Raw genomic sequence first — 26,772 nt, 5'->3', positions numbered from 1 at the left:
AAAACATTACGTAACTTCAAAATGGTGCACCCGGACGTCGCAAATTTGGTCTCAAAATATGCGGGAGACTTAAACGAAAAAAGTCGTGAAACGACGCAGCAAAATCTTTGCGCGGGTTGCGAAATCGTGGCGCGAAACGTCGAGGGGGGGGTCAATTTGACCCCCCCCCCCAGTTAGAATAGGGTTAAACAAATAATACACACAGAAGCATTATTCAATTCACTCCTACTGCCCCTCTTACCAGTTCCGTCACAAGTGATGTCCAACTTGAGAGCAGTCGTAATCCACGCAGGGCTATCTCGTACAACACCTTGTTCTCATCCTCAGTCCGACCTGTGTCTTTCTGTGCGGTTGTTACTTCCTGCAGACACATTAAAAAGCACATCCTGGCTTTTGATAAAGTTCTTCACAAGGCACAGTTAAAACAGCACTGTTTTTCTACTAGCGTATTGGTTATGTTATCAAATAGGTGTACTTCTTCTATTTCCCTATACTTCTACAAAAGACCACTTTGATATAAAAACATTGACTGCAGATACAAAATCCTCACAACCTACCATCACATGTAAAGTTTGAAAGTACTAACAAGCCTCCCAGTAGTTCACAAAACTTGTATCGAATTGTCACCACACAGTACACATGCCCATAGATTGAGACCCCTCTTACCTTAAGGAACATGACAGCAACACCCAGTGGCATCATTACATCTGATGCTTTGAAAGAACTTTCACAGATACATTGTATATTTTGAGTTAATTGTGGAAGATGACCAAATGAACCTGATGATGACAACAGAAAGACACACATCATCAAGTTATCACCTTACCTTGTTGCTATGTCGGGCAAGCTCGCTGATGTACCTCATGTGGCTGTCTCTGATTGGCTGGAGGTGCTCCAGGAGGTTGTACTGGGCACCCGACGAGATCTCTGAGTTCCAGAAGGACTTGTGCGACTCATAGTTGGTGCTCTTCTTCACATACGTGAAGACTGGGATCTGGATGTCACCGTACAGGGGAACGACCTCTAGTTGCTGTTGAAAAAGAAATTGCATGGCAGCCATCACCGACAATTTCCTTTCATTATATTCTACTTCTTGAAGATTTGATGTCACAAATCTCCTGTTGAAAGCAAATTCAGGCCAATATTTCATCAATAGCAGATCACATCAATTATAGAAAACATATAGATATTCACAATTCATCTCAGTGCCTACGAAACATGTATAGAATATTTGTTTCAAAACTTTCATAACACTGAAGTACAATACTACTTCCATTCATTTTTTTTTTCTAAATTACTATTTTGTTGATCCCCAATGAATAGATCAAGAATTCACAGGACAAAACAAAGATTTCCTTCAAGGATGCAAAGCTGATTTTGAGGTGATGCCATTAACATTGGCAGGTTAAAGAGGTCATGTAATCACACCCCTTCCCCCTCCCTACCCCCCCCCCCCCCCCACCCCCCAAACCAAACCCCAACCCACTACCATCACCACCAACACATCCCCTAGTACTGGGACCATTCTATCAGGCACATACAGACTGCACTTGCTGAAAGAGGATATTTTTTTTCTTTCCTGAACCTACCTTGAATATCCTGTCCACCTTGGAGAGACTGATTCTCTTCTTTTGGTCCATCTTGTAGATGTTGTTCTCCTTGCTGTCAATCAGGTACAGGCCAAATCCTATCACCTGTGGAAAAGCAAGAAATTGCTGAAGTTTTGAAGAACTCACATAGGCACCAGCTTCCTGCACAGTGGGCACATTTACAACTTGAGAGAGGATCTCTACCAGACACTATTTTATCAAACAAAAAATTATACACTGGGCAAGCATCAAAGCCTATAAACTGATTGAAATAACCAAATTATTCTAGATCCATTGCTCTCAAAAATGATACAGAAATTATCACAATATGTGCTACCCTAGTTTATATCAATACTTCCTCTTGAACATCAATGGCATTTTCCTACAACTATTCACTCATCATTATTACCATCCCCTAATATCAATATTATAATCATCATCATTCCTGTATCATTGTTATTATCATCACCATTACCACTAACACCACTTATGACATCATCATCAATATCATCACCACCATCATCACTTACATGTATGACCTCAACTATCAAAGTCATGACCATCATGCTGACCATACAAGCCAGGATCTATCTTTATGTCTCTGTGTATGTACAGTTCTCTCTTATCTCTCTCTCTATCTATCTATCTATCGATCTATAAATCTATTTATCTTGTTATCTATCAATCTATCTATCTATCTATCTATTTTTTATCTATCTCTACATCTATCCATCTATTTTTTAATTTATCTATCTCTATATCTATCTATCTATCTATCTATAAATCTATTTATCTTGTCATCTAAAGATCTCTCTATCAATCTATCTATTTTTTAATCTCTCTATCTATATATCTATCTATCTATCTATCTATCTCTCTCTCTATCCATCTATCTATCTATCTATCTCTATCCATCTATCTATCTATCTATCTATCTATCTATCTATCTATCTATCTATCTATCTGTCTATCTATCTATCTATCTCTATCCATCTATCCATCTATCTATCTATCTATCTATCTATCTATCTATCTATCTATCTATCTATCTATCTATCTATCTATCTATCTATCTATCTCTATCCTTCTCTCCGGTCTCACCTTGAGGAGCATGTGCTTCTCACTGGGCATGACATACTGCCTCTGCTCGAAGAGGTCGGCGCACAGGTTGACGATGTCGGCCAGGAGCTCCTCGTAGCCCTGGATCTTCTCCAGGTTCTCCTTCAGCGTCCGGGTGATCTTGTCATTGTTGGCCAGGAAGAGTACTACCTCCTGGGATTCCCGCAGGGCCTGGGGGTCTGCCATCACCTTCAGGAACTGGGCCGCTCTGGAAGGGCACAAGATGGAAGGACCTAGTTATTACAGGAACTTTAATAAACCCTTTAAATACCAATTTATCTCCTCAAAACTACCACTACAGGGCCCTGTTTCATAAAAAGTTGATATGATAGCAACTTTTGCTGGAATTGCAATTGCCATGGTAACAAGAAGAATCCAGTTACCTGATTGGCTGTGGCTATGGGAAGTTGCCATACCAGCAAGAGTTGCCATCCTAATATTTTTTATGAGATGGGGCCCTGGTTTGTTCATCAGAAACAGCAAAAGTGACAATAGTAGACAGATGGAAGCAATCAACAAGGGACCATAAAATGTGTTTTGTCCCTCATTTTCTGTGGAGGAATGCCCGCAGTGGCCACTACACAAAGGGAAGAGGTTGCTTCTAAAAGTATGATCTCATTTCAGTCCTTTTTTGTTTAGTTTTTTTTTTTTTGCCATTTCATTGCTGTCATGATGGATACACAATTCAAACCTAAAGAAAGCCTTGCAGTACAATCTCCTCATATTCAGAACATTATCTTCAGAAGGGGGAAACATGATTAATCAAGAAAAAAATGTTGTAAAGTGGGAAGTTCATTTTGGGTTTTTTCTCTCTTGTCAAAAAAAGCCTCTCTTCCTTGATCATTTGACACTAAATGTACAATGGGAAGTTGTAGACTTGAGTATATTTTGCTATAAAGGCTCATTCCTGAAGAACAATCTAAACTGGACAGGCTTTACAAATGTAGATATAACAACAGCGTGATGTATTCATTTTTATATCTTTGACTGGAAATGCTGCCAAGTGGAAAAAGGTGGGGGTTAGAATTCAGGGGAAAGACTAATTTAGTAAAAGAGCACATCAACGTCTGTTGCGTCTTTCTGGTGAGTGCTTTAAAAGAGCAACCTGACCACACATTGTGTGGGCTCTCACCTCCTGTAAGCGGCGTAGTCGTTTTTGATGCTGGCCTTGACATTCTTGAGAGCATCCAGGACGGCAAACATGTTGATGAGGCGCCCCAGTGTCAGGAGATACGCCTCGGAGACAAAGTCCTTCTTCTTCTCCGCATGACACAGCCGTTTGACGTCCCGGCAGAACACGTCAATCGCCCTTTGCTGTGCCGAGGACAAGCACAAATGCACGGTTTAAACGCAGTTCATTATTGGCACATTGCCACAAAGTTTCTAGAAATCCTTCATCAGCTCAGTCCACTCCCTGGCAGTGCCTTACATCTCCAGTTACATCTACTAGCAGCAATAATTTCCTTCTCTGAACAAACCTGCTTTAGCATTTTGATCCCCTTGTACAACCTGAAGAAGCAACTACAGTACAAAATCAACAAATTTGAACCATCTAGGGTAGAGTGTATTACATGAGGTCATGATGGTTTAGTAACTTGAGCATTCTGTCGCAGTGACAGACAACTTTAGATCGAAATTTTCTACTTCTTTGGGGATGCTCTGAAGAGAGCTTTGTGTGGAATGTCAGTGGTGAAGCAATGGTAATCAGATCATTGACGATTGGGATGAAATCACAGAAATTTCAACATTTTTTCGATCACTGGCATGAGTTGCCTATCTTGGCGATCTGCAAGCAATTTAGATAAGCTAATAAGAATAGCACTTCTTCATGTCACTGAACATGAAATGCTATAGATTACAAATTTCCGACATTGGAAGTCTTCTGCTTAAGTGGCTTGTAGTGTTTTGTGGTCATGCAGTTCTAACACAGTCTCCAAGGAAGAAAGTGCTACATTATGAATGAAAATCTGCATAAAAGTCATACACTCTTTTGTTTTGTTTTTCTTGTTGAATAAGCACTACTCACTGAGCAACAAGTATCATCGTAAAATGCAGAGCGATTTAAGTTGATTCACTGGCATTCAGATGGTGAAAATTTATTAAATATGTGGCCTGCAAGTAAGTACTCTCTTTCTTCGCCACTTCCTTTTTGGGGGCCATGGCTTCTTTGAACCCAGGAGGATTTGTAATCAATGTTGTACAGGTGTCTCAGTCGACTGATTCCTAGAGGAAATGCCTGTTCGCGATACTTTCATGTTACATTCATTGTGATCAGAGTAAAACATCGGCAGCACTTGGCTCACAGATCTCAGGAGGAAGCCACGCCTCACCTGAAAGTACATGAAGTTCACCAGTTTCGTGACCTCGGGTCGCAGCACATCCACGAACGTCTCGTAGATCTGCTTTCGGTTGGGCTGATTGTTTGATTTTATCTTGAAAGAGGAGAAAAAAGAAAGTGAAACACATGTCTGTTAAAAAAAAAAAAAGTAGTCCCTCTCACTTTTCATTTCCATTCAAGCAAAAGCAGTAAAATTAATATATAATTTACATCACTTAATGCAACTACTGAAGACATGCTTTCCGGCCACACCTCCCATTCAATTCTATATTAATCACACTGGAGGCGTATCATCTTTCAATAAAGCATAGTGCTTTTTCAAAAAGTTTTGTTGCTAAATTCTGATATAAGAGGTGTCACACATCCTTGCTATTTTTATGTTGAAACAGAAATGACTCACTTACTTTTTTTAACCAAGAGTATGATTGAAAGGAAAATAAAGAGGGCGAGAGAGAAAAGGTAATTTCTACCAGCGCACCAGTGTAATTTCTGAAGTCTGTCAAATCGCTTCCTTTCATTATTCATCTTGTATCTTGTTTATAGATATCTTGCAGAAATTCTGAACTTCTCTCAGTAAAATGCTAATATCTTGATGTGACCTTTACCTTTAACATGAGCTCAGATAAAACCTATAGGATATGAAGTGCAAGTAAAATCATAAATTGTTCTGTATTTTGTCAGGTCCTATGACTTTTTGTGTCACTCATCTTGAATCTTGTTTACACATTTCTTCAACAAATTCTGACCTTCTCATAGTAAAATGCTCATATCTTGTTGTGACTTTCACCTTTAATCTGAGCTCAGACAAACTTATGGGATATATGTGGTGCAAGTAAAATCATAAATTGTTCCATATTTTGTCAGGTCCCATGAGTTTTTGTGTATAAATCAATTGTGTTGCCATTAATACCTAACACTGTTCAGATCCACCAACACAAGCCGCACCATACACTCGTGACCGATGAAAACACACCCAGCCCTACTTGGTAGACTTCCTGATACTTTGGCATGCTTGCACAATCCGCAGTATATAACTCCAGTACTGCACTTTGAGACGCAATCTGTTCTAGCATTCACAGAACTACACTTACCTGTGGCATTGCTCTGGAACAGCTTCTCCATGTGTACAGTGTGACGGCGTAACACTCGCCCTCCTCCAACAGCTTGTTCTGTGGAGAGCAAACACACGGTCGTAATCATAATTCAGACTAAGACAGTGATAATGGTGCAAGTAAACCAGTAAGAATGCACATCACAGAGAAACAACAGTTTGTATAAAAGTGTGATGAAAAGATGAAAAAATCAAAAACTGTGCGATGAAAGGTAGAGCAGAATCTAATGCCTGTCACTACATGGTGCATGCATATGAAATATTTATAGCTGCATCTTCTTGTTGGCATAAATCTATGCTGACCCTCATTTTGGCCATTGTTGAGTGCTTGCTGTCATTTCACTGCTTGCTTACCTGAACACATCAATTCTAAAAGGCTGACAACCAGTTGGTTCAAACATGGGAGGCAAGAGAAAATTTCACTTATTTTGAAAATGAAATACACAAATAAAGAGAATGTCTTCAAATTTCCTTGTTCATTCTCACTGGTTGGTTGTCTGATAATGTGCACCACAAACTTGATCACACATTTTCCCCTACTTCAATGCACACACCAAATTTGCTAAGGTTTTCCAGTTTTTTTGTTTTGTTTTTTGTTTGTTGTTTTTTTTACAAGGAATATCATATCCAACTAAGACATGATATCAAGTCATCAGATTTCTCTTTCCACATTCTCATTCTATTACTTTTCCTCTTCATTAAAAGCAACAGATGTTTCTTAAAAATGCAGGGGGCGGGGGTGGGAGGGGGAGATTTCTTTTTCATTTTGTCAAGGCTAGAGTTGGTGTCTGCACAAAAGTGAAATGAAGCAGGCTTTTCCCTCGGCAGAAACTAGAGCTGTTGTGATTTGGTGCTTGCGTGCCCTGCCGGCCTGGTTTCAACTGAAACCAGTTTTGCACAAGAGACACCGACCAGACTGGAGAAACGCTGCCACAGGAACTGGCAGGAAGCGAGAAAGAAAGCTCCGTTGGGATGTGTGTTCCTGACAAACAGCCCATGCAACGGCAGTTCACGTTATATGGTCGGCAGTGTTTGCTCTGATGACATTTAAGGATCTGGCGCTGTAAGTGATGCTCTAAATTTGTGAATGTGTACATCAGTGTCAGCTGCATGTGACTGATTTGTTTTGACGGCACGACTGAAAATCAGTGGAACCCCGCAACATGACAACATTCAGAAAACCACTCACAAATAATTCCATCTGGATGGTTCATGCTTTAAATTGGACAGTTGGCGTTCAATAATTTTTGATAGTTCTAAACAGGAAGAAAAACCCTGATGATCAGACATGTCAATATCATATATTATATAGACATGAGTCAGATGACTGGTTATGATATACACAATTATGCAGGCCATAAAATTTCATGAAATTCCTGTATTACCTGCATATATTCTATAAGACACATTCCAAAAAAGACCAATTTCCCCATATCTTTTTCTCTTAAAAAAATGATAACAAGGAAAAGTAGAAATTACGCGGTGCGTAATATATGTCCCCGCCGGAAGTAGCATTTTGTAGCAAAATGTGCAATATAGGTAAAAAATCAAGGTCAAAGGTCAAAGAAGTCAAAGGTCAAAATTCTGTGTAAAAGTTTTGAAGCCCTCACCTAGTGCCATCACATAAAGCAAACGGAATCGAAATCGGGTTAGAAATGGCGAAGGAGTAGCATTTTATAGCCAATGTACAATACAGGTCAAAAATCAAGGTCAAAGGTCAAAGAAGGCAAAGGTCAAAATTCTGTGTAAAGTTTTGAAGCCCTCACCTAGTGCCATCACATAAAGCAAACAGAATCGAAATCGGGTTAGAAATGGCGAAGGAGTAGCATTTTGTAGCCAATGTACAATACAGGTCAAAAATCAAGGTCAAAGGTCAAAGAAGGCAAAGGTCAAAATTCTGTGTAGAAGTTTTGAAGCCCTCACCTAGTGCCATCACATAAAGCAAACAGAATCGAAATCGGGTTAGAAATGGCGAAGGAGTAGCATTTTGTAGCCAATGTACAATACAGGTCAAAAATCAAGGTCAAAGGTCAAAGAAGGCAAAGGTCAAAATTCTGTGTAGAAGTTTTGAAGCCCTCACCTAGTGCCATCACATAAAGCAAACGGAATCGAAATCGGGTTAGAAATGGCGGAGTAGCATTTTGTAGCCAATGTACAATACAGGTCAAAAATCAAGGTCAAAGGTCAAAAAAGGCAAAGGTCAAAATTCTGTGTAAAGTTTTGAAGCCCTCACCTAGTGCCATCACATAAAGCAAACGGAATCGAAATCGGGTTAGAAATGGCGAAGGAGTAGCATTTTGTAGCAAAATGTACAATATAGGTCAAAAATCAAGGTCAAAGGTCAAAGAAGGCAAAGGTCAAAATTCTGTGTAGAAGTTTTGAAGCCCTCACCTAGTGCCATCACATAAAGCAAACGGAATCGAAATCGGGTTAGAAATGGCGAAGGAGTAGCATTTTGTAGCAAAATGTACAATATAGGTCATAAATCAAGGTCAAAGGTCAAAGAAGGCAAAGGTCAAAATTCTGTGTAGAAGTTTTGAAGCCCTCACCTAGTGCCATCACATAAAGCAAACGGAATCGAAATCGGGTTAGAAATGGCGAAGGAGTAGCATTTTGTAGCAAAATGTACAATATAGGTCAAAAATCAAGGTCAAAGGTCAAAGAAGGCAAAGGTCAAAATTCTGTGTAGAAGTTTTGAAGCCCTCACCTAGTGCCATCACATAAAGCAAACGGAATCGAAATCGGGTTAGAAATGGCGAAGAAGTAGCATTTTGTAGCAAAATGTACAATATAGGTCAAAAATCAAGGTCAAAGGTCAAAGAAGTCAAAGGTCAAAATTCTGTGTAGAAGTTTTGAAGCCCTCACCTAGTGCCATCATATAAAGCAAACGGAATCGAAATCGGGTTAGAAATGGCGAAGGAGTAGCATTTTGTAGCAAAATGTACAATATAGGTCAAAGGTCAAGGTCAAAGGTCACGACTGAAATTCTGTGTAGAAGTTTCAAAGCTCCCATGTAGTGCTATCACATAAAGCAAACAGAATCAAAATTGGCTCATAAATGACAGAGAAGTAGCAAATTGAAGATTTTGATCACACACGGACGGACAGACGGACGGACGGACACACACACGTACGGAGCCCGTTTCATAGTCCCCTACTCGAACTCGTTCGGCGGGGACAATAAAATCTATTCTGGCACTTGGTTTGATTCTAGCTTACATAGAAAGTACCCAGTAACCTGAACTGCGTTATACATTTTTGCGACATTGCAGGTATGACATTTCATTACAACTATCCATGATAAAACAGACGAATACCAGTTACACCAATACATACTCAGAATTCTCCCGTCAATAAAAGAGGATCTGTCTGTTCAAATCTATTGAAAACAGCTTTCACACCATAAAAAGTGATTTTGCACCCCAGACAAGAAAATGGACAATAGCTGCATTCTTCTTCTTCTTCATGTTCATGAGGCACAATGCGCCTAGTTGATACTGCTTCACCCATTTTTCTAGTGTAGGTACATGTAGGTAGGGGTGGACCTCTAGACCGGATTAGCTCCCATTTCTGTGTGCTACATGCATCCAAGGGATAGAGTGTTCACCTCTTACTTCAAGGGGATGGTATGATTGCAACATGCTCATTGCTCAGTTAGACTCGTGAATCGAACCCAGGTCATTTAGATTGGGATACAGACACGCTACCGACTCACTGAAATCACCATCCAATAGAGCTGCATTAAAGAGATTCTAGTTAGTTTCCTCAAACTTTAGCTGCACACGGATAACGGAAAACAATATTAGGGAATAGAATCATTAGAAATATTACAAGAATCAGTCTGATTTGAACAAGACTTCTCATCCTTTGTTTCTTTCATTTGACTTGATAAAAATCAACGTGCACATAGGATGGTGATAGAGTGGCCTTCCACTTTAAAGGACAAGTCCACCTTCAAAATAAGGATTGAGAGAATGCAGCAATATTAGTAGAACACATCAGTGAAAGTTTGAGGAAAATTGGACAATCCGTTCAAAAGTTACGAATATTTTAGGTATCTGTGCAGTCACTGCTGGAAGAGAAGACTACTACAGTGTATGATGTCATATGCGTACAACTATATAAGGAAAATAAAAAGAGAATTTCACAAAACTTTACTTTTGGAATAAAGTGCACATTTCTTCGACTTGCTACTGATGTATGTTAAGGGTAATATTATTCCCCTGCCTTCTGAAAGAGAGAAGTCGAGTGTTCTTTTGTTACACGAGGAAAATGGAAATATGTTGAATTTTCTTTATTCATCCTTTATATCGTTGTACTCATGTGACATCACAAGCTATAGTAGTCTTTTCATCCAGCCGTGACTAAACAGAAACTTCAAAAATTCATAACTTTTTAACGGATTGTCCGCTTTTGCTCAAACATCTTACTGATGTGTTAAAACTACTAATATTGCTGCATTCACTCAACTCACATGTCTATGAAGGTGAACTTGTCCTTTAAAAGCTGCTCCACTGCTATTAAAGTGAAGACTGGTTTAGAAACCTATTAAAGATGCATGGGAATTCATTCTACACAAGCATGACAACCATTTGCAATTGTATCCCTATCCTAATCATTTCCTGCTTTGAAACACCAACCTTTTCCCCTCCAAAACACCCATCTCTTCCTGGTGGAGGAGATTTTGACTATTTTGAGCTCACACATATTTTTTCAAAGAGGGCCATTTACACAGTGTAATGAACTCTTTAGAGCTGGAGCTGAGCTCTAAGAGTTTGTTAAAGATAATATAAAGTTTTGGTACCTCAAAAGTTTCCCTGAGTTTCCTTGTCTTAGTTTGTTTTTCAGGTTAAAGTACCTTTCATATAACTAACACTGTGAGACTTACTCGCCCCAAAGTGCTCTCATGTCTTAGTAATCATGCAATAATGGTTTCGTACAATACGTGTATATTGATTCTCGCTGTACCGCGTTGAGTCAAACTAACGGCTCGTTCGAATTTTTCACAGCCCGCACTGCTCAGGTACGAAACCATTATTGCATGATTACTAAGACATGAGAGCACTTTGGGGCAAGTAAGTCTCACAGTGTTAGTTATATGAAAGGTACTTTAACCTGAAACACAAACTAAGACAAGGAAACTCAGGGAAACTTTTGAGGTACCAAAACTTTATATCATCTTTGAAGAGAGCTCTCTAAGAACCCTCGGAGCTGGATTGATGGCTTATGATGTGGACAGACATTTCAAATTGAATAGAGTGTTTAATAGCTCTCAAAAGCTCTCAAAGTAACGGTAGTGAACTTTCTTCTTGTGAGAAACTGAAACTCTTTCAAAGTACGAGTGCAGTCCAGTATGTTCTTCCAGTCACCTGTCTATAACAACCACCTCTCTACATGCAACCTGCTCCATACAGCCATCACAAAAATAACCCAGTTGCAAAGAGAAAGTTCTATAATATGTACCATATTAAAAATCTGATTTGAAATTCAGTTAATATCTTTGATTTGCTTTAAATTGCTAAGCTTTAGGTTTATTTTTCTTTCTATTTTTTCCAGGGGTGCTGCTTTTGCTTTGGTTTGATGCTGTTCTTTAAGTTGTTGCTGTTTTCTTCTTCTTTTTTTTTTTTTTTTTTTTTGGGGGGGGGGGGGGGGGAGAGGAGGGGAGGACATGCATGTGAACTCAATTATAGATAATTGTGACAAAAGTAAATATGTGACCCGCTACAACAAAAAGATCCGAAAGTCGGGGGAGGACAATTTTCTGAAAATGGCATGATCTTATTCCCGTACTCTTCTACTTTAATTTCATATACATAGTAGCACAACTCATAAAAATACTCGGTTGCGGAGATATCGATGATTTCATCAGCGCATGTCAAGTGGTTAAGGAAATCAGAGTTTCGAGAAAAATGCCGTCAAAGTTGTCCTTCCAACGCTATCATAGTCATGGGGAGGAGAGACAGTTTTCATCGCTTGACAATAGAAGGCACGCTCCTAGCGACCTCCACCATGTTCAGTCAAGCTTAGCACCAGCGGTCTACGCACGACCAATCGGTAATCAGGATGCAACGCACTGACCAATAAGATCACTCCCTCGTTGCTAGGGGCGGAGTCTAGCTGCGGCACTAGATCCAAATCTTTGGACACGTTTCTCTTACATTGAAAGTCGGAAAATCATGGCCCAGAAAAATGCTAATTTCTTGCATTTCCTTTGATCATTTAACTTCGAAATTTTGGCAGATGATGGATAAAACATTACACTACAAAATTATGCCAAAATCAGAAATCCGATTGTTTGGACCAATTTTGATGATATGACTTTAAACTCAATTTTCTTGGCTCGGCATTCAGCGACTTTAGGACCCTTTTGTTGTAGCGGGTCACATAGATTGGCTACAAGTATACCTCTAATGTTTCCTTTGGGTGGATGATATCATGTTACAATCACCTGATGCAGATTATCTTATCATATTTCATTCACAGAAAGAACATGCTGTTGAGTTGACTATCAACATTTTGGTCAATGGGGCTCTGGCACTTTTCTCAAAGCTCGTGTTACATGCTCTCTCCTGCATCCGGTCATAAAAGAGGAAGAGGGTAACATTTCATGTCTGATCGTTTTCCAATATTATGAATACATGTTATCATCTAACAAGTTATCATTCCCCAAGCAAAGCTCAGATTAAGCAGGTAAATGTATGTAGCAGATGTACTCTCTACTTTTGTATATTTTCACACATTTTACTAATTTAAATGAGTATTATATATATCTTTTTTTTTGGGGGGGGGGATTGGAAGGGACAATGGGTTCTTGAACAGTAATGGGCCTACTGTTGGGCTTACTATTAAAATGACTCATGCAATATTACAGTTGTAATCAGCATTCACACACAGGACTTATTGGTTTTTCTATTCTAATTGAAAATCAAAGTTTTCTGCCCCCATTCACACAGAATAATAATGATGATGATAATAATAATAATAATAATAATAATAATAATAATAATAATAATAATAATAATAATAATAATAATAATAATAATAATAAAATATCACTCAGCTGAAAAATGAAGCACTTTGATTCTCCAGACTGTGCATGCCTAAACAATGACTGGAGCATGACTGGGTGTGGGACCCAGTGTTGAGGTTTGAGGTTTTGAGGTTTATTAAACACTTCTATAAAACAACATATAACAGAAACCCACAGCATTACAAACAATAAGCATAAAAGCATTAACACAAGTGTGGCAAGTTGCATTATGGGATTTTAAAAAATTGATGGTTTCCTCGCATGTATTGTATACCTTTCACACATGCCGCACAGGCAAAATTATCACGACAGTTTCTCCCAAAAAACAAGCTCCGTTGTATACCAATTTTTGCATGACAATGTCTATGGCGAGAGTGAACAATTTTCTTTTTGTTAACACAAAAGAATTAAGGGTTTTTGCATGGCATCGAAAGACTTAATTTGCAAAACAACACACCAGCATTTTTTTTTTTTTTTTTTTTTTTTTTTTTAATAAAGTGAGCACTGGGATTAAAACATGGCATCCAAGGCAAGATCCAGTCATTTGGAAGAGGAATAAAATCTGGTTCCCAAAACAGCTCTGGACATCACATGATTGTATTTAGAATCTACCACATCTACCACACACATGTACATGTAAGTATAGGAAAGACTAGATGATGCCTTCCACATTGGAAGAAAAAGACACTGGAAGAAGTTTGACAGCTTTCATCACACAGTGGGTGTGTGGTATGATAATCTAAGACTTAATGATTGATCTGATTCCAAAGGCCATCAGTTTAGAAGTAAATACCAGTAAGTATGACGAATCATCAGACTGGCCTGCATCGATGCATGGAAGGTTTCTACCTGTACAGCATGTGTACAGTATCTCACATTCAAAGTGAACCCCAACTTCTCAGCTCGCGCATCACCAATTTTCTAAAAACATTTTGGTAATGATCATGGGCATCTTCAAGTCTATGTACAGGCAATGGTTTAAAATTCCTCACGAAAACTTTACACATGTAGTATCCACTGTGTCTCTCACTCCACCACCATATCCCCAAACAATGTACCAGTAATTAATTTTATCCACCACCACTTTGCCGTTCATTTACCCCCAAGGATGCAAGCTACACATGCGGCCCACAAAAATTTCAACCAAATCAACAGATCACAGGGCTGCCAACCTTGAGTGAGAGTTTGGCTTGAGACACTGCGAGGGAGCGGAGCGACCCCCTGACTAGCGCCTGGCGGCCTGCTGTGCGGCCATACATACACAGTCAGTGTATATAAAGCGATGTAAAGCACACGTCATAGCCATACATGTACTGTAATTTGCCAAAAGTACAAGCTACGCTCACGTGGTATAGGTAGAAACCAATCGTAATCCAATAGCTCATCTTTGCGTGCGAACCAAAAACGATTATTATTGGTTAAGCTTTACACCCGCGCGGAAAAATCTCTAAATTTTGAGCTTGGGCATATCGATATTCGGAATATCTGAGAATTTAGAGATCTATATTTATTTTTGTAGTCATGTACATTCCATTTTGGGGGTTTAGCGTTAGATTTCGTTTATCAGAGTGAGACAGTCAAAATTGGTGGAATAGCGTGAGTCTCACGCTCAATGTGTGAGAGTTGGCAGCCCTGAAAACCTTATGAATTCTTTGGGAAGATATGAATGATATTTGTAGACTGTATCGTTGTTTAACTGACATGGCAACACTGTAAATTGCCATGTTGAAGATCCCCCTGCCCCCTTCCCCCGAAAAGGTATGCCATTAAACTGGTACATACTGCTTAGCTCTTACAGCTACAGTGTACATGCATATTTTCCTTTCACTTAATACTGATTTAACCCTACAATTATGTATTTACCTTGAGAGGAACTTCTTCATTTCAAAATCTTCAATAGATATCACTCACTAACTGTCAATTTGAATGATAATTGACCAACTAAAGAATACCTCATCAATGATTTTTCTGTTTGCAAAATTGTATGAATGATGAAAACTACAGTGTATGAAGACGGAAGACTACCAATAGCAGTGTAAGCAAATTCAGATCGTATACATTATTTCAGTTATCTGCGATTTCTGTTTCAACTGAGGTAGAGTACAACACAATTTAGTTGTCAAAAGTTATACAACTTTTTTGCACCAGAGGCAACTTTACAGGCATTTTGCTCTTGTCTTTTAATGATACACTACACTGTAATTACCAACAGCCACAAAATCAAAGGCATTGTTGTATGACAATCTATTAACTCACAGAATAATGAGCGTATCAAGAGATCTATTCCTGATATCCCTTTATAAGCTATTATATCTCAGCTATGTGATTTAATATTGAAACTCCACTGTTGACTGCTACAAGCAATATCTTGTAGCATCTACACTTGTGGACCAACCCTTCGGATGCTCACGGTCAAAAATATCAACTTACTTGTAGTTTTGTGAATTTCCTGGACCAGGGCCAAAATGAGGGTATGTGATACATGTACAACCCGAGCAATCATTTCAATTCCCTCATAAAAGATATCAACAAACAAACAAACAAATAAAAACAAGTAAAAGCAACACCAACTGCATTTTCTCTCCTTAAAAGGAGGCCCGAGCGTGGTCTAGACCAACAAACATTAGTCTAGAACCATCTTTTCTGATACCACATGCACCCTCTTTTCTTGTTCCTCATGCAATGCACCCTTTAATCACCAATGAATGTGCATTTTTACTTACAAAAAAGACAATCTGTGAGACAAGAATAAAGAATAGGGTTGATAGGTACTTTGTCTGTGCATGTACACATATCTACACAATGATATATTCATCTTTCATTATCATTTAAATGTTAAATGTGAAATCCAGTGAATAATATGATTCATACACATTGGAAGTGCCAGCACTTGCTGATTATCTTGACCATCATAAAACTCCACATCATACGTTTACCAGCAATCTACAGCATTGCTCTATTATCAAGACTAAAAAAAAAGAGGAGAAAATCCTGATGTTACCAATTGATACAAATGTAGTGGTACAGTACTTCGAGAAGAGTATTAAGAAGATTGTGCAGTCTTGCATCATTCACAATGTATCACCTATTACAACAACAGCTATCTTTTACTCATCACCTGTGATCAATTCAAATTATGAACTTAGTAAATTGACAAACATACAGGACCACACTCTTGTTACTGCTCTTCCCTGCTCTCCTTTTTGAAAAGTACAATGTATACTATGCCACTGCATTTGTACAGGTACAATCAGGATCTTCTCTTTTTCTTTCTTTCTTTCTTTTGTCACTGTCTTGATAATACTGTAAACGTCAATATTTTCGCGCGATTAATTTTTCGCGCTGAGCGGCTCGAAAACATATTCGTGGGTTCTTAAATTCGCGCTCCGCAGCAGGTTAATACGCAGTCACAGTTTTCATCCAGTGATGCCAGTGTACGATAAGCGACGTAGCAAGCGTCGCAAGTGCGAGTACAAGCGCTCAACTACGTAGTACATGTATTTTACTCGATACATGTACTGTAGTACTAGTACTGTAGTCGCGGGGATGTAGCACACCAATCGGCCGTGGGCTCGGTGCGTGCGGTGCATGCGATGATACTGCTATATGCGTAAACATGTCTGTACTACGTACATATGTAGTAGTATCATCGACGAAGTGCACACGATTTAGGCTGTTCAAAATGTGCATAGAAAATTGCGAAGATATATTCGCGCGTTTTTGAATTCGTGCTAGCCGAACGTAGCGCAAAATCCGCGAAAATTAATGTACCGCGAAAATTTCCACGTTTACAGTAGAACAATGCAGTATATCAAACAGTATGTATGATACGAAGTCCTACATGTACACTGTACATGACCTAACATAGTGTTCTTAAAACAGGTGAGTGCTTCAGGTTAATTGGTGCCCTTGATGTCAGTGTTTTGGTATCAAAAGTACAAAATATGTACTATTTATGTATCTGTATAGTCCATTTGATTGTTTGCAAAATCAATCATGCATTGTAAGGGAATAAGCTCCTTTAACCCTGAAAAATAAAATGATGATTACACACAATATTAATACACAAATAGGTACTGTACCTTTTCTTGAAAAATTAACATACATTACAGTATGTAAATGTCAATCATATTCTCACATATAGTGAGTTTGTTTGCATACTGAAGTACACTGTAAAACAAGGAATGTTTGCATGCATTTCAATTTCGCGAATTTCGCGAGCACCAAGATTCGCGAAAATAAAGTGCACATTAAAGTTCTTGTCTACACTATATGCACTGAATGCAAGTGGCATTGCGTGAAAATTTCATGCCGTGAAAAAGGCCATTGGCTCCAATTCGCGAAAACTTCGTGCCATAAATATTTCATGTTTTACAGTAATCACAACCTTATACGACAGGTATCCTGAAGTTAATAAGGACACATAAGTTCCAGCTACCCACACGTACATTGTATACCTACACTTTTGGGTGCATGCTTGATATCAATTGAGTTCACAGAAATTACACTGTGACATCTTGCAAACAAAATGGAATCCACTTTGAGTGTATATCTCATACACACATTGGAGATGATGATTAGAAATTAGAGAAATATACATTTATGACCATTTCCTTACTGGTGTTTCCATCATGTATCAATTCTACACTTAACAACAAGATGCTAGTATAGGCCTGATGCATGGTGGAAAAACAAGAAATGTGTGGTATGTAAAATCAAAAATTAATTAACTCTTGTCATATCATAAACAGGCCTCGAAATAGGATTTTGGAGGGGCACGGCCATTTAGAAAAGGGCACTTTTTCCAAGAGGCCAGGGCACTTAAGTCAGTCAGAGGGGCACCAAGGCCACATTGGAAAGGGCATGTTTGGTGTTTATGAAAAAAGAAAGAAGAAAAACAAACCGAGAAAAACAAACAAACACACACACACACACACACACACAAAGTGCAACACACAACAAAAACCTCTTCCCTACAGCTGTAACACATTCCCGATCTCCGCGTTTCTATCAGTGAAACAACATTTTTTTAAACAGGAATAAAACAACAGTAGGTATTGATTGAAACTCGACACCCTTTCAGGCCAGCCAGGCTGCCATGAAACTTCAAAGCACATTCCGACAGCTGGCTGGCAAAACCACAAGGCAAAGGAATTTGTGTGCGCGTGTAGATTGCTATGATTAGTCTGTGACAGACAGTTCATGACCTCCAAGAATGCGCCAAGTACGCGCGGTTTCTTCTGTTGATTGGTCTCTCTCTCTCTCCACCCCTCCCCATTCCCCAGTCTGGCACACCTTGGCATCGTGGGATTTTTCTTTTTTTCTTGGTGAACTTGGGAGTTCACTCTTCACTACTCTATCTGAATATGCGCTGCCTAGCTAGTACATACTCGCGGCCGCTGCGCTGCGGAGGCAGTCCACTAGTCGGGACGGTAAAAGCCGGTCGGGCGTACATGTATGTACACGTCGTCTCGTATCTCGGAAAGATACTTTGAGTTTGAATCAGATATATCGGGACGCGAGTGAACTGAAGGTATGATATTTGAGATCAGGAAAGTTGTTCAAGCTTATTAAAGAGACTTTGAGAAAGGGCATATCATACGTCATAAATAATAACTTTCATTCTAAAAGGGCACCACGGCCCCAAGAAAAAGGGCACATTTTTTTTTTGGCCGTAACTTTGATCAAAAAACAAAAGGCATTGCGGCCAACGAGAGGGGCACCGACGGCCATGGCCGTCGGTGGCCGTCGGTTAATTCGAGGCCTGCATAAACATGATCAAAGTACATGTACATAGAACATGTATAATATTACGCAGTTAAGTACTTCTCTTTAACAAGGCACATTGTACTACTGTAGGACTATGTTTGCTAATTCCTATTGTAAAAAACAGATATCTACAGAGTATGACACATTCTCTTTCAAAACTGTAATCATCAATGACCCTATTGATGTTATACAGTCATCATTCAAGCTAATGAATTGTCCCATTTATGTTCCATATATCATAAATAATCACCAAAGAACATCTATATTACACTAACTATTTATTGCTAGGGCAAAAGACATTAAAGCTCTTCACACAGTACTGTAACATGTCAATTTGCAGCTATTGAGAGGAAATTTACACGGGGTTAATTGAAAGTGAAACTTGTTACTTTTTGGAGTATAATGATGTATGAGCATTGATGTGTAATCTAATTTCCTTTACAAGTCGACTTGAAGATATTTGTAAAGTGTACAGGATTGGTATAGTGCATGTCATGCCATGCTAGCCTCCATGGTCCGTGACTATCATTCACGATGCTTGCATAAATGCAACTGTATAATGTTATCTCATTGTTTATGATTTATTTCATTGCCAGGTCATGAGCAACAAAAGTTCATCTTCAGTCTATGATCAGCCAATAACTTCATATGTGATCAGCTGTATGCAAAATAAATGTGCCCTATATTTACAAAATTCCAGGGGTACACATGTACCTTAAAAGGTGAGGGTAACTAAATCTGTCATAAGACTTGAAGGTAGACTAGACCAGGAAATACGTACACACCTTAGCCCGGGCTTAATGACAGACCATCAAAGGCATTCTTGGCCACTTCATTGTGTAAAGACATGAAAGGGCCTTTTGGGAAATGGAATGCTAAACCGGGCAAGACTAAAGCAGGTAAACCATCACACCTTAATGACATCATCATTAAACCATTGCTCTATGCTCTCATTCAAATACAAGTTTGCCCGAGAGAAAAAAATTGAAACATAATTCCATCATGATGTGTTTTTGCTACATATCATGCTTGCTGTGTATGTATACACAGTCAATAAATGTACACACAATACATTACAACTCACACTAAAACGTACATTGTACAAACGAGTTTCATCATTCTCTTGGTCTGTCTAATGTACAAACTCTGTAGGATATCATGTGTCAAACATAACATCGCCTGCTAAATATAGCGGGTAAAATGAACACGAAAACCAACATTCACTTTTTACATTCCATGTACAACCAAATGAAAAGTTAAACTAACTCATGAATAGCAATTACCGGATGAAGGTGTCTGATTTACTTCAAGGTAATATGATGTACCGGTACATCATACACATTTAAGAAAATTATATGCTCTATGTGTCATAATAACCAAGCATCAAATCTCAACAGCAGTTTCACACGGAGGCCTGAAAATCTTTGTGTAATTTTGGAAATTATTTGCCTTGTTACAGAGTCTGACATTGAGGTCCTTTAAATGCAAGCATTTTGGTGCTTTTGTGAGTTTACTTTCATTTTAAATCTTTAAAGTGGATTACACACCATGTTTAAAAATGGCAGCCAGTCAAGTAAATTAAACAAAGAGAAGAACAGAGGTGTCCTCAAAATCAGGCCTCAAGTATTAAAGAAAGTTGTGGAATTTGGGATTTCACATGCTTTCACAAAACCGTGGCATTAGTTAGCGCAACTGCATCTCTGCAAAATAAAATGAGGTGATAACTTTATCACCATACAGACCTCCCATCAGGCTGTACAAAGTACATATACATGAATGAATCTTCACTTTTTTTGTGTGTGTTTTTTTGGGGGGTTTTTGGTGGCATGAAATCTACAGCACTCAATAAGTTGTATCCTTTGTATCAAATCATTGTAGTCATGTAATATCCCCTCAGCAATGATTTTGGGCAAGAAAGGGATCAAACATTAAAGGGATTGTATAGTTTTGGTTGAGACCTAACTTCAAATTTCTAAAACATTTTTTGATGAGATAATGAGAAACCTCCAAATGTAAAAGAGCATGTAATTCCAAGACGAATTCAACATTTATTTGATAAAAATTGGTTTTGAAATGGCTGAGATATCCAAAACAGATTGACCCTAATAAAAGGTGGGACCTACCTTTTATTACAATTTGTTTGTTTTACTTTGTTTTTGGATGTCTGTGGCATTCCAAAACCATATTTCATCAAATAAACTTTGAATTCCTCTCAGAATGGTATGCTCTGTTCTATTTCATAAGCGGTTTCCTGATATTTCGCAAAAAGTTAAAAGCCCAATCCTCACCTCATGCGATACTATACCATCCCTTTAAAGTTGGTAAATTATCGACCAGAAGAATACTTTTGATGATTTTCTTTTTGTACAAACCAATGGGAGGATTCTGAGGTTATAACATCTTTGCCACTTGAAATATCCCTATTTGGTAAAATGTGTGAAAAGTTAGAAATTGCTAAATTTTATATCTTGTGTACAGGGGCGTCACCAGCTTTTTTTCAAGTGGGGTGCGTTTTGACACTAAATGTACCTGTGAGATTCTTTTTTTTTTAATTTGATTTATTGGTGCCTGTATCATCATATACATTTACATGATACACTGTACACATGTATACACATACATTGTTAGTGGCATGTATACATAAGCATAAGTTAAACATAGTGGAAAAATAACTGTAAAGGACTATGATTATAACATACGGGGGTAGTGACGGTGTGAGGTCCTCGGCGAGGGAGCGAAGCGACCGAACGGGGGAGATTGTGGGAGTGGGATACCCCCTACCACGGTAGCTACTTTTTGTAAAAACAGAGTATAAAAGTTCCGTTTATAGGGCATTTTAAATCAACATTCTAGGGAATTAAACATCACTGTGAGGGACTATAATTATAACATGCGGGGGTACATTACTGTATGTGACGGTGTGAGATCCTCGGCGAGGGAGCAAAGCGAGTGAGCTTGAAAATTTTGACATTTTACAGTCCAAAAAATGCCGTTTGTAGCTATATTTTATCGCTTTGGAAATTAAAGGGGAGGGGCACACCAGGCGCAACTACTGGCAATTACTGGCAGTAACATCAGGAGAATGGCATAGCGATTAAATGTGAGAGAGCAAAGCGAGCGAGCTTGAAAATTGTGATATTTTACTGTCCAAAAACTGCCGTTTGTGGCTATATTTTTTCGCTTTGGAAATTAAAGGGGAGGGGCACACCAGGCGCAACTGCTGGCAATTACAGGCAGTAACATCAGGATAATGGCATAACGATTACATGCGAGAGAGCGAAGAGAGCGAGCTTAACAATTTAGACATTTTATAGTCCCAAAACTGCCGTTTGTAGCTATATCTTTTCGCTTTGGAAATTAAGGGGAGGGACGCACCGGGTGCAACTGCTGGCAATTACTGGCAGTAACATTAGGAGAATGGCATGACCATTAAATGCGAGAGAGCTAAGCGGAGCGAGCGAGCTTGAAAATTTTGACATTTTACATTCCCAAAACCGCCTTTTGTAGCTATACTTTTTCGCTTTGGCATCAACGTCAGGAGGATGGCATAGCGATTAAATGCGAGAGAGTGAATCGAGCGAGGTTGAAAATTTTGACATTTTGTAGTCCCCAAACTGCCGTTTGTAGCTATATTTTTTCGCTTTGGAAATTAAGGGGGGCGCACCGGGCGCAAGTGCTGGCAATTACTGGCATCCATGTCAGGAGGATGGCATAACAATTAAATGCGAGAGAGCGAAGCGAGCGAGCTTGAAATTTTGACATTTTACAGTCCAAAAACTGCCGTTTGTAGCCATATTTTTTCGCTTTGGAAATTAAGGGGGGGGCACCGGGTGCAACTGCTGACAATTATTGGCAGCACCATCAGGAGAATGCCATATAGCGATTAAATGCGAGCGAGCGAAGCGAGCGAGCTTGAAAATTTTGATATTTTACAGTCCAAAAATTGCCGTTTGTAGTTATATTTTCTTCGCTTTGGAAATTAAGAGGGGGGGGGGCGCCCGGTGCGTCCCCCCCCCCCCCGGATCTGCCACTGGTAGTCAAGGGTGTCTGTTTGATTGGAGAGGTATGACCAGCGAGGGGGCGTCGAAGTGACCAAGCGGGGGAAAGATGTCCAAAATCTGCACTTTAGAGCATCCCCTAATTGTGTGTGTGTGTGTGTGTTTGTGTGTGTGTGTGTGTGTGGGTGTGTGTGGGTGTGTGTTTTATACACGTGGAAAATTTAGGAAACAGACCAGGTCAAGTCTTATTATTAGCAATGCAAGGCATGTTGATATAAAACTTGTCTGTAAAGCAAACTGCAAAATCAATGATCTAGCTTTAACGAAGCGCTACGTACAAAGGTGTACATTCTACAATGTACATCACATTGCGCAACACAGCATGAGACTCTTTTTGCCGTTTATGTTCTTAGTACACTGCACACATCCTGCTTATATTCAGAATGCCAACCAGGAATCACGCTGAATCACAATCCTTTGTCGGCTCCGGGCTTTTTGAACAATGTTTTACACTATATACCTCTTTAATGATGGTTAAAAGAAATCTAAGAAAAATATCTTATTTCTTGATCATCCTTTCATGTCGATTTCAAAAGCAGTTTACTAAACCTTGAATTGCCATTTTGATAAGTTTCTTTTTTCCTTTTTTTTTCCAGCGGATTACCCCAACCCCCCCCCCCCCCCCCCCCCCGGTAGTTACGCCACCGGGATGAGGGGAAATATTTGAAATCAAGTGACAGATATATATCAGACATGTTTTTTGATGAATTATTCTGAAATTTGTCAGTCCCCCAAGTTTTCTAAGTGTATGGAGGAGGGTGTGTGAGGGGTAGCCCCTCCAACACGACAGAGATTTTGCATTTTCAGAATTGAAATTCAACAATCCATTGCAGAATGAAATATTTGGACAAATTTCTATTAAAAAAAGGAAAAAAAAATCCTCATTTCGAAAATTTGATAAGGTGACGTTTGCCCCTTTGTCCTCCGGGGTTGATGATCCTGTATACTATACGAGAAAGCTGTTGCACGCAAACGTGAACGTGCTCCGTACCGTACGATTATGTACTGTACGGTCGATAAATAGTGAAAACTGCAAAATGAAATCAGTGCTGTCAGAGCCCGGGGTGCGATTTTTTTTCCTTGTCTTCCTGGTGCAAAATAAAAAGAAAATAACAAAAAGAAATAACCAAAAAAAAAGGAAATCATTTAGCGTCCGGCGTTGAGATCGCTCGCAGAGAGAATTTTTTTTTTTTTTTTTGGTCTGAAGGGGGGTGCGTTCGCACCCAACGCACCCCCCTGGTGACGCCCATGTGTGTACAATACTGATCAAACTTTTATCAATTTGGTTGTCGTATTTTACTCCATACAATCAACTTACACATTGTTTGGAATGGCACTTTAAGATGAAAATACTGATGTGCAAAGGTTAGGTTATTTTATTATTGATATCTTGTGCCCACTGTTTTTATTAGCCACTGGATATAACAATAAAAAGTAAAGAAAAAATAACAACTTATGGATACAAAATGTGTACAGAAGCTAAGTTGTGTTTTCATTAAACTAATGGCTAGAATAAACTAATGGGTGTCACTGACTGCATTTATGTTTGTGGGTGAAACTAGAAGTGCTTGCTTGTCTGTTTGTGTGTGTGGGTGTGGGTGTGTGTGTGTACGACATGTAGCTACGCTATGCGTAATATGATGAATTAAGTACTGAGACAGTGAAGAACCACTTTAATTGTTCAGTTGATGTGAATATGTTTAGTTTTACAATTTCAGTAAGTTTTCCATGCATAATTAGTTGTCTTCATTCTTGTCCCTTCCGCTAAAAAAAAGAAAGAAAGGAATAAAATCCAGCCATGAATTCTGGCAAAGACGCACATCATCAATACCTACCAATTCAGTATGAATTTCTCCTTCTTCAAAATGTTTGACTATTTCTGTGAGCTGGAGAAATTTTCAATCAAACAGGGTTTGGCTGGTAGGTTGTGTTATACAACAAAAGGAATGGAGTGTAGGCAGTAATGGACAATTATAAAGGCAAAATTATTAATTCCATCTATGGCAGAAAACAATAATGATAAAAACAATAATGATTTTACAATATTAAATGCCTTGTTATGCATAGATGATAGTGATGAACAGACTTGTAAAGACAAAGACATATTTTTATGAGAATATGACTGCTGGCAAAGGGCATGATATTCTTCACTATAAAAACAAAATCAAACAAAACAAAGAAGTGCATGCAATTGCATTTTGTTTTATGATTTTTTGGAGTGTGTCCTCTAAAATGGTGACTAAATGGTTTTGCTGAGAACCAAAGACCCTCATCAGAGACAATGACGATAAACAGATTACATTATATCTCTGCATACCAATGTGGGAATGATGTTTCACTCATGTGCACACCACTGCAAAGTTCTAAAGCAATATGGTAAACTTGGAACCCATGATACATCAGAACTCTTCAGATTTATCACTTACCACAATATACATGTATTGATATCACATGTGTGATATTTACACGTTTAGTGAAAACATTCAGTAATCAATATAAATGCAAAACATATTACTTATTCCAACATTATTGTATAGTGTCTAGAGGAAATGTTTTACTTGGTTGATCTTTTAAATGCTTCGCTGTGACTCACAATTGAGCGATTTTTCACAGACTATTTGAAAATGACATATTCACCAAATTTGAACATAATCTACAAAGTAACAGGCCACTTTCAACATTATTCACAGTACTTGCACCGAATTATGGCAAACTATGCTAATTCCTAACTGCATGACTGAACAATTGGGCAAGTAAGATATAACTTTTCATAAAGCAGGTATTGCCCTAACATAAACTGCCCAAAGGCCAGTTTTCTGTTTCCCTGGACAAGTACAATACGTAATGTGTACTCGCAGCATGATGCACCCCACAGAGTATCATCATCAGTCTATCAATCCTATGAACGAAACAGTGCATAAATTTTACGACACATCCAGTTGTAAAGTGTGTTTAATTACAATCTGTAAATATATCTTTTCATGTGGTGACCACCGCCATCTTTCTATCACTCCACAAATTGCTGATTTACTAGCAAATCATGCCCTACAGATAGTTCATCCACAAAATATATTTTGAAGCTTTTATAATGTCCATGCAACATATATGACCCTTAGGCAACTGCCAGCATTAAAACAATTGATCTCAGTCTGGACACTCACCAGTTCTGAATGCACAGTAGCTTCTTCGATGTACTTGGCAATGCCGGTGACATACGCTGTGCGGTCCTCAAAGTTTGTATCAAAGTTGGCCCGGTAGGTGAGGGAGACTGCAGTGGCCTCGATGCAGGGCTGCTGGTCGGGGAGCGGCAGCTCCTCCAGGAGATCCACATTGGAGAGGGCATCCTCAAGCGTTACCGTGACGTTGTGAGACATGGCACAGGATGCGTGCTGGACTCACTTACAAAAGGGGGGGGGGGACCTACAAATAGGATATATGGGAAAGTCATATTAAACTTTGAAGTTTTGAGGTTTGTTCAGATCATCTTTTACACCTCTCTTTTCCTTTGACAATCACAAGCAGCTCTGCACTACACAAGACCTGCACAATACAAGCTGACTGTTTTTCCAATTAGTTCAAATTTCTTACTCAGTATCACCACAGAATTATACAAAAAGCTGTGATGTAAACACTTGCCTGATGAATATGTTGGCTGAGATAGGATCAGTTGTTTGGTTTGTTTGTTTTTTACATACATGCCTAATCTTCAGCAATTCTACCAAACTCTAAAGTGACAGAAGGTAATCATGAGTTGTAGC

The 26,772-nt window shown here is 38.9% G+C and overlaps 1 protein-coding gene across 1 annotated transcript in view; it reads right to left on the bottom strand.

The window, feature by feature from the left end:
- Positions 1 to 26,424, bottom strand: part of LOC139722280 (cytoplasmic FMR1-interacting protein 2-like) — a 44,763-nt gene extending 18,339 nt beyond the window's left edge. The window contains exons 1-8 of the mRNA XM_071633591.1: positions 26,176 to 26,424; positions 6,138 to 6,215; positions 5,039 to 5,140; positions 3,841 to 4,022; positions 2,691 to 2,916; positions 1,590 to 1,694; positions 827 to 1,030; positions 242 to 361 (exon numbers count right to left, since the gene is read on the bottom strand). Coding sequence (XP_071489692.1) covers positions 242 to 361; positions 827 to 1,030; positions 1,590 to 1,694; positions 2,691 to 2,916; positions 3,841 to 4,022; positions 5,039 to 5,140; positions 6,138 to 6,215; positions 26,176 to 26,388 — 1,230 coding nt within the window. The 5' untranslated portion in view covers positions 26,389 to 26,424. The remainder of the gene's footprint in view (positions 1 to 241; positions 362 to 826; positions 1,031 to 1,589; positions 1,695 to 2,690; positions 2,917 to 3,840; positions 4,023 to 5,038; positions 5,141 to 6,137; positions 6,216 to 26,175) is intronic.
- Positions 26,425 to 26,772: the final 348 nt, after the last annotated feature.

Source organism: Diadema antillarum, unplaced genomic scaffold (assembly GCF_040938485.1).
Source record: "Diadema antillarum isolate AM-2024a unplaced genomic scaffold, OU_Dant_1.0 scf00000162, whole genome shotgun sequence".
NCBI lineage: Eukaryota > Metazoa > Echinodermata > Echinoidea > Diadematoida > Diadematidae > Diadema > Diadema antillarum.
This window is presented reverse-complemented; position numbering and strand designations above follow the sequence as displayed.